The sequence below is a fragment of the Chinchilla lanigera genome, unplaced genomic scaffold (assembly GCF_000276665.1).
Source record: "Chinchilla lanigera isolate Chin_1 unplaced genomic scaffold, ChiLan1.0 scaffold00100, whole genome shotgun sequence".
NCBI classification, from domain to species: Eukaryota; Metazoa; Chordata; class Mammalia; order Rodentia; family Chinchillidae; genus Chinchilla; species Chinchilla lanigera.
Genome location: NW_004955501.1, coordinates 6,932,177 through 6,941,617, shown reverse-complemented (window position 1 = coordinate 6,941,617; position 9,441 = coordinate 6,932,177). Strand labels below are relative to the sequence as shown.

The 9,441-nt window shown below is 41.2% G+C and overlaps 1 protein-coding gene across 2 annotated transcripts in view; it reads right to left on the bottom strand.

The window, feature by feature from the left end:
• Positions 1-9,441, bottom strand: part of Cpne4 (copine IV) — a 467,949-nt gene continuing 458,508 nt past the window's right edge. The window contains exons 15-16 of one of the 2 annotated variants that reach the window (XM_005406839.2): positions 7,306-7,542; positions 1-1,693 (exon numbers count right to left, since the gene is read on the bottom strand). In XM_005406839.2, coding sequence (XP_005406896.1) covers positions 1,559-1,693; positions 7,306-7,542 — 372 coding nt within the window. In that variant the 3' untranslated portion in view covers positions 1-1,558. The remainder of the gene's footprint in view (positions 1,694-7,305; positions 7,543-9,441) is intronic. The other variant, XM_013505812.1, reaches the window with a different exon arrangement.

The window sequence follows — 9,441 nt, the reverse complement described above, 5'->3', positions numbered from 1 at the left end:
TTTCTGTAAGTACCCAATTTATTCATAAACAATACAGTTTAAATATTTATGATTTTTCAGTCATACATTTTCACCATCATTCCCAAAATGTTGTGCATTTGGTTGACATGTATTTGCAAGATTAGGATCTATAATTATAACTCTGGAAATCATACAAGGCATTTGATTTGTTTATTAATATCTCCCCTTGTCAAACAAACAACAAACTGATTATTTCACCTTGTGATTTAATTTACCATCTCTCTGATCAAAAATAAGTTTCACTTTGTGTCTTTTATGCTTGCAAAATGCTTGTCAATTTCTCTGAAAGAAGAGTATACAAGTGAAATATTTATTCTTGCAAACAAAACACCTCTGCCCTAAACAATGACTTCAGATATTTCTGCTTGTAGAGTTTGCTCTCAGGAATGATTCTGAAAAGGCAAAAAGAAGCTCCACATCAGGCTCCAAGATCAAGTTCCTGGAATGGGCATCTGAGCAGTCACACTGCATGGCCACTTGCCATGGGCCAGATTCTGTTGTTGTGGTTCCACTGAAGACTCTCTGAGGTCGTTCCTAGGGATTGACGTAAAGATGGAACCATTCGTGCAGCCGTGTGTGATGCCTTTAAGGGCAGCAGCAAGCCAGGAGGAGCACTCCCCAGTCTTATTAAAGGAAGAGGTGTGGCTATAAAGCAGTGAGACTGACTGAGGTGTACAGCTTCTGGAATCAGTCTCATTACTTTCTACTCTCACCTCTGAGACAGGCAAGCCCTTTATGCGATTGGCAGGAGGAGTGTGGTCTCAAGCAGACTAGGTTTGTCTGGTTTGTTCCAGATGATCTCTCTATGACCCCCCAAACTCTAGAACCCCGTTATTCTTAGAGCAGTCCAAGGACTGCATGAGCATCACCTGAGATCTTGTTAGAGGTGCAGAATATCAGGGTCCACACAGATTTACTGCACTAAAATCTTGATTTTAGTAAGAAATCTTAGGTGATTTATGTGCACACTAAAGTGTGAGAGGTACGGGGTTAAGTGCCGCCTTTCGATGGATAGTGTTCCTTAGTAGAGATAGCATTCTTAGCAGGGAGGAATTATAGATAACAACTGCAAAAACAGTGTGAGGGTTCTTTTTTTTTTTTATTATTTTAAACATGCAAAATACAGTCCATGCATCTACCATTTTGAAAAGTTTCTCACCCTGTAGCAGATAAAACCAAGTATGTTTTGGCTATCAACATTCAATAAATGTTTCAAAATGCTTTACAGTGTAAAGATAATAAGAAATTTAGCAAAATTTCAACAAACCTGTATAAAAAATGGATACATATACCATTTTATTTCAAGGCAACATGCTGCAAAGGGTAAGTTATTATTTGTATTCCGTTGTAAAAAGTCTTAACAACAACAAGGGTTTAATTAGATCCAGGCCTTGGGGGCTACACATGCAAAAAAAAATTCTCAGTTAAAAATCACCAAAACGTGCTATTTTTAAATGTGTATTATTTTTTAAATACAGGAGAAGTATTAAATATTAGCAGGAATAATATTTCAGAACTCTGTAAAAGTGTGTGGAATTCATGGTGCTAGTGTCCTGGAAGACTCATAGACTTCTGATGAACATTTTGGTTTAATCCCTTTGCCATTGTAATAGTCCACAACTTGGTTTGGGACTTCGGCCAACACACTCTTTGCAAGAGCAGCTGGAGATGCCTGTAGAGAAGAAGAAATCACCATGATTTTAGATCTTGGTCAAAGGAAGCTATTTCATATCCAGGCTCAAAGATTTGAGCAGCTAGTCTGAGAAGATCTGAGAAGCGAGTCTCATTCATTTACTCATTATTGGACTACTTCAAGCAAGCACTGTCAGATTATTTTGAAAATAGGCTGTTAATTTTCTTGTTCTTTTTTTTTTCATTCCTGACTCAGAATATACCACTATTCACATTTGAAGATGTGGAAAATTTGGATAGTAGAATGAATTGTCCTGCAGTTTTGCTTCTGATTTGCATTCCAGTCTAGGCACCTGTTCATGGATCTAGGCACTGTGCTAGAGTTTATGAGTCTATGGTTTCTTCCATTAGGGAAAGTGTTATGTGAGGGAGGCTCACATGGCCAAAATTAACCCTATTATTCAGTAGAACATGATATGTGCTACAGGCTAGCATCACATTATCTAAGAGCTTATTAGCAATGTAGATTCTTAGACCCAGTCTGGAACTCCTGAATCAGTCTGCATCTTAACACAAAGCCTTGGTGACCAGTAACTCCGTGCACTGTTGGAATCTGAGAAATTCTCCTATAGGAAATCACACTCAGAGCAGAATATAGGAAACAACGGAACTAAATTATAGTGGAGAAAATGACAGCAGGCTTCTAAGAGAAGATTGTATTGACACTGGACATATTTTTAAAATGCTCAGAAGGGATAGGGGAATGGCATCTGATCATTCTAGAGAAATGAATCATCTGATGGGTATGAAGGAAGTGTTTGTGCTGGGGATTCAAGATTGGTGAGCATACAGTTGGAAAATAAGCCTGAGGCCAAGGTCTTGAATACCATTCTAATTTATCCTAATTTTGTCAATATTATGCATCAGCTGCATGATTTGCAGGCAGGGGCACAGGAGCATGTGATTCTACAGCAGAGAAAGGTTGACATTAACAATGTGCATAGACTCTGGAGTCACGTGGAGCGGGATTTGACTCCCGGTTCTTTCATTTAGCATTAACTTCACCTCTCTCTCCTCCCCCTTGGCCAAGCAACTTAAATTGCCTAAGTGTTAATATTAGCAGTTATCTCAGAGGTTGGAAGCTTTAGTAGATAACTAGTTAACAAGCATTCGAGATTCCAAAAGACAACAGAGCTGGTATAAGTGTTAGGCGAAACATACTTCTAGTTTGTTTCTTTTCTTCTGTGACTGGTCACTTAATAGTTCAGCTTTGCTAAGCCTCCATGTTCTCAGAGGCAAATAGGAAGGAGGATTTTACCAGCATCCCTGGCTTCTATCCACTAGATGAGAGTTGCACTCCACATTTGCAACCATCAAAATGTCTCTGGATATTGCCAAACGTCTCCTGGATAGTGAGGCTTGGCAACCTTCTTTCATTTAGTGAGTGTTCTTATGTGGAAACTTCTGTAGGAAAGTGGAAGACAGGATATGGTGGTATAACTTCCTCTCACTGGCATACATTGCCCCAAGAGCTTACAGAGGAGATGGCTGCTGCTGCTGCTGCGGGGCAAGAACCACTCACTTACTCCACTGTGGAATGGATTTGCTATCACTTGCAGCCAAAAGATTACTAAAAAAGGGCTGTCAAATAGAACCATCTGAAATGATGGAAATATTCAGGTTAGTCCAATATGGGAGTCATACACTTGTTATCACGAATGAGGAAGTGATTCGTAAATTTTAATTTTAGTAAACTTAAGTTTAAATAACTGCATGTGGTGAGTGCCTATCCTACTTTAAAGACAGGTCCTAAGTGGTCCTCCACTGCTTGCATATCTATGCTAGTGGTAAGCATGTGGGGCTGCAGGGACATTAGTTGGTTGGAGAAATGACCAAAATATATGAAATCAGTTGATAACAACAACAATAAAAGCTGTCTATAGTAACTACCTACATGGACCAGGCAGTGTGCTAAGCTTCAAATAGACTCCACCTTTACTCTGCCAATGTGTTTGTCTCATTTTATAGATGAAATCTGTGGTGCAGAGAAGTTAAGTAACTTGCTCAGAGCCATACAGCTCAGAGCCTGGGCCCTATCTACTTTAGAGCTTTGAGTTATGCAAAACAGAAAAAGGCAACTTACGTGTTACTGCTTATATGAAATGATAGGAGTGCCTCACCTTTTTGATTTTGGCTTATTGAATTCCAAGGAGATTAGTTTGGATAATGAAATGAAGAGAAAGACGGTAAGTATGCTCCCTGATCTCCGCCTTGGTTATTCCCAGAGCTGCTGGAGCATCTGCACAGCACAGAGATGACGAGCGGCACCTCACATCCTTGCCCAGCTTGGGGCACTTGTCACCCAGGCCGCTTCACCTAGATCACCTAGTCTCCATCCTTCCTCAAATACCTAGCCCAGTCTCTGAGCTTTCTGCATGGCTCCTTCTGTCTGCTTTAAGTCAGCCCTATAGAAACACTTTGGTTCTTCCCAACCACTTATTGGCAGTGGTTTTCCAGCTCAGCTGCTATCTCTGTCCTAATCATGGACTTACTTCTCCTGCACATTCCTCAAGGCCTGGACCCGTGACTTTATTATCTTGATGTGGTCCTAGTATGTGCTTTGTATGCTGCAGTCCATGAGTGTTTGGGAGAGAGGAGAAAGCTTGGGGTAGAGGTGAGAGCCTTTCACAGTGTGATGGCATTGTCCTTGTACATGTATGTGTGGACATGCACAGGTAGGGGAGAGGAGAGAGGGTATTCTGGGGAAATTCATGAATCTCTTAGGGCATCAGCTCTTTCGGTCCTTTCTACTGGGGAGAAGTGATGGGTGGTAGTCAGTGGAGTGGGTCCGTTTTTTGTCTGGCTAACAAAATGCAGCAGGACATGAAAATCTGGAAGAACACCCTTCCCTGTACCCTGGACACCTTAGGAAGTGAGTAGCTTCATTGAACACCTTTTCAGATTTGGCCTGGTCTAACACATCCTGCCTTGGATGGAATACTACTTGTTGTTGACTCCAGTCCATGTGCAGACAACTTGGCGAAGCCCTTTCACTTAGTCAATGCTTTCGCATGGAAAGCTCCTTGGGAAAGTGGAAGATGGGATAGGGCAGCACAGTCACCCCTTACCCACAGGCACTACCTCCAGAGCTTCTGGAAGAGACTGGCAACTGCTGCTGTCACTTGAAAACTGCACTAAACTTTGCAGCCAGGGATTGATTTTTTTTTTTTTTTGCTCCTTCAATAATTTTAATTATCCTGCAGTCCTTCAAAGGAGATTAGTAATGTTATGGCCGCATAGTTATGAATAGTTCTCACCGTTCAAGGAACACTGGGGTGGCTGCTTCCTCACGAGGTCTGGTCAGGTCATAGAATCTAGCACTCAGCTGGGGCTGTGGGGCTGATGACTTACCTGGATGGTCACTAGAAAGCCTGTCCTAAAGTGATGACAGAACAAACAGCCATTTCCAAAGAATGCTTGCTGCAGGTTCTAACACAGAGACAGCCAGTCCCAGTTTGGCTAAGGGCCCAATATGAGTCCAAACTGGAATCCAATGTACCTGGCCAGATCTGATAAACTAGCTATGAGGAATGCCAGGGGTGTACTTGAGAGAGATTTGATTGAAGAAGAAAGCCTTTTCCAAATAACTGTGGGATGGGAAAGCTTGGCGTGGATGGCAGGGTACATGTATCTTTGTCTCCCTGACCAAAATAACTGCCAGGGAGGAAGGAGCCACAGTGGAGCTAACAGAGATGCTTCCAGCAGGGACTGGTGAAATGAAAGGCAACAGATTTCCCTGCATGAATGATCCAGGTGACAAAAGGGAGACAGCATGTTGGTGAAGGAGGGGACGCTTTTCTTTCCCAAAAAGAGACCGTAGAACAGTTTGGGTTTAGTCATCAGCTCCTGGGAATAGTAGCCGATACTGGTGGCACCAGCAGCAGTGCAGATAACAAAGTCATAGTGGGCAGCAGGGGTTGGGGGGTGTTCTCTGCTCATGGGCAACTTTCACAAGAGGCAGAAGACAAAGGAGTACTGAGGCTTGTCTGTGACCACCTGTCATACCCATGGCCTCTCAGACACAGTTGGGAGAAGCTTGGAAGGAACCTTCTATAAACTAGGGAAGTTGTTCTCTGGGTGATTGTAGCTCCTCAGGTTTGGGGTTTGGGGGACATTTCAAGTGTACTCCTTTCTCCAGGGACTTATTGATATGTAAAATTTGGATATGTGAAAAATGGTTATAGTACCATTGAAAGTGGTTTCAGTATCATACTTCAGTATAGTCCAATGGGCCTGGTAGGGTCATTGCAAAATGTAACACTGCATTAAGCTTTATTATTGCTAAGGGCCCAAGACTGTACATCAGATGTTAATCTGTAGAAGACTTATAGCATGCAAATGATTTCTGTTCAGTAGAGAAACATTTCAAAGATTATAGTTTGTTTTAAGACTCTGTTGGTCTGTTTTACATTCTTTTGAACTGTTTTGTTTTGTTTTGTTTTTTGAGACAAGGTCTCACTATATAGTTGAAGCTAGGCTTGAACTCACTATGTAGCCCAGGCTGGCCCAAGCATGCCTGTTATCCCAGAACAGAAGATGTTGTTTGTATACAATGGAGTATCATTCTGCCACAGAAAAGTATAAGCTTGAGACAGTTCTAGCTAAATAGGTGCACCCTGAGACAATACTCTTCAATGAAATAGAACAAACATATTTAAATATTGCATGGTTTCTCTGGTGTGAGAAATCAAAAGTATAAATAAGGACCAAAATGTATATAGATATTGAAAAATTAGAAGAAAATGTTCAAATCAGAAGGAGAACAAGGGAAAAAGGAGGGGGAAGTAAGAAAGGGACAGGAAAAAGGGGAAAGAAGAAAAAAAGTGGAAACAAAACTTTTGTAAATAAGAGGGGGAGGCAGAGGGGTTGAAGTGGGGAGGGGAATGGGAAAAAAAAGAAGCAAGATATATCACGTACAGGTACTGATCCCCTATGATTACTGTTATCATTATGTATATCTAAAATGTACCAATAAAAACAATAAAACTCTGGTGGTCATTTTGGAAATTCACCAGTCTACTTTAGCAAACTTATTCCAGCATGCCCCCTCACTGACCATATTAAACTGCTTTATGTACCCTTTGAACTAGCTTTGTCAACTTGCTCTTGAATGAGTTCATACATATCTAATGCTGCTCACTATATGGAATATTTAGGTTCTTATCATTTTGAAAACATATTTTACCAAGACAAAAACAAAAACAAAACCACAGATTTCAACAAGGGTATACAATGCGACAAGTAGAGTGTAGGCTGAATTTTAGCTTATCCTTCACACTCTGGCCAGGCCCTGTGGGCAGGGAACAAGCTGCCCAACTGTACATGGCAGTTCTGGTGGCACTAGGGATCCTAAATTGTACGGATAAAGGAAAGTGTCAGTAAACTTTTGGCTACCATCATTAGCACAGCTTCTATCTATAATCCAGTTTACACTTTTTTCTCTAAAGAGTCATGTTTTACCTATCCTGGCTTTGGGTATCTGGGGTTCCTTCAAGAATGGCAAGATGTTACAAACATGGTGGGCATGTGGGGGAGGTGTGCATGCTGTGACTCTGTTCTCCCCTGGAAAACCCCTGTGATATATGTGCATACGTGTTTGAAGTTCCTGAAGGGCACAAACTGGACGATGTCTCGAAGGACAGGCTCGCCCTTGGGCGACCTCAGAATCCCGTCGTCACCATCCAGCATCTGCATGTCACTGAAGTCAGCGTTCCCCACGCCCACAATAATGACGGACATGGGGAGGTGGGAGGCATGGACGATGGCTTCCCGAGTGTCAGCCATGTCTGTGATGACACCATCAGTCAGGATCAGCAGGATGAAGTATTGCTGTTGTCAGGTGCAGGGGACAGCGGGGGTGGGGAGTGGGGGAGACAAGAATACAATAGCATTAGGCGCCTAGTGGTTTCATCCCACGGTTACCATAGCAGCAGTGATGCTGAGCGCTGAGTACCTTTACTGGGCAGCCCTAAAGGCTCAAGGTTATGGTGAGTGGAGCTCAAAGGGGGGCATGACAATTATAATGATCTCTTACTGGCAGTTACAAAGCAAAGTGCAGTAGAAAGAGCAGACAGGAGTCAGGAGGAAATCCCATATTGCTTCTGGGTCTTACCTTCTTCGCTTCTCAAATGAGGGGTAGGGCAAGATCATTTATATGATTCTTTTAGGCTTGAAGATTCTTAGGATTTGAAAGCTATGTTGTCCCATACAAAGCCACCAGCCTTAAGAAATTTTTGAGTCTGTGATATTGCCTAGAGCAACAGAGGAATTTACTTTTAATGAATTTAAATTTAACTTAAAAAGATGGGTACCCAAGAGTGGAACACTCTGGGATAAGGATGTAGCTCAGTGGCAGGATCCTTGCTTAGTGTGTGTGAGGCCCTGAGTTCAATTTCCAGCACTGGAAAAATAAAAAATCTAAGTTGCTGTATTTCAAAGGAGTAAGGCTGAACAGAAGGGTCACATCTTGAATAAATCTTGTTTTGAGAATCGTATACTTCAAAGGCCACAAATATATAAAATGACTGGGAGTAGCTGTAGTCCAAGAAAACTTAATGGACACTGAAATTTGAATGGCACATAATTTTCATGTATCACAAAATATGTTTTCTTTTCAAACATTAAAAATATAAAAACTTTTCTTGATTGTGAGTCATTGAAAAACCAGCTGTGGGATATAGTTTGTTGTCCCTTGAGCTAGAGCAGGGATGTAGAGCTAAGTCTGGGTCTAAGGACAGCTAAAAGAGTTCAGGCAGCCTATTAATTTGGGGTAAATTATACCTTTAATTCTCACTTATCTATAGCTGAAATTTATCATTTTTCAGTTATAAAGTAGACAATCAAATTAGTACTAGTTGTATCTGACTTGGCTGCCAGCAGAAATCACAGGTATTTCCTGTTATATTACAATGGTTATAGCTATTTTAATATAACATTTATACTCAACACTACCAAGACATTACAAAATTATAAGACTAGGTCTGGTTTTCATAAGCTAACACATAATAAAAGAAGCATTACAATGCTCCATAACACATTTAATAAATATTTTGCTAACTTGCATTTTAATGTTTCATTCTATATTTTATTTTGAATACTTAAAAGCAATTCTGAGAAAGGTATATGGGCTTTCCCAGTTGTTAAGAGGGTCTGCAGAACAAAAAAGGTTAAGAACCCCTGGTCCAAAGAGATTGTCAGGGCTCGAGCATCTGATCCTCACAGGTTTGGTCTAGCTAGAGATGATAAGCCCAGACTGCTTGATGGAAACCCTGATGGAAAGTTACAATGAAGCTAGCAGCAACAATTTCTTCCAACACTTGGCATTTTAAAAAAATGCTTATAGATGAGAAGTTGTAGTCATTCAATTTACTTGAAGTTCTATTTGGATAAAGAGGGGCTTTTATTTCCTAGTAGATTTCCACAAAATGGGGGAGAAACTCTTATAGCAACACACTGCCTGGCAGTTTGCCTAAAAAGTTTAAACTCATGACCTTGTGATAAGCAATACTAACAAGGGATCTTGGATCTGGAGATTTCACATTTAGAAGTCAAGAGGAGAAGAGAGCGGGGAAAGCAGTAGACAACGAGACTGGTAAGGGAGCGGGCGTGAGACAAGAGGAAGTGGTGCTGTGGAAGCCGTGAAGAAGTGTTTAGAGAAAGTGAGCACCTGTGTCAAAGCCCTTGATGCATCAAGATAAAGACATGTTTGACCCTAGGTTTGTAAGACAG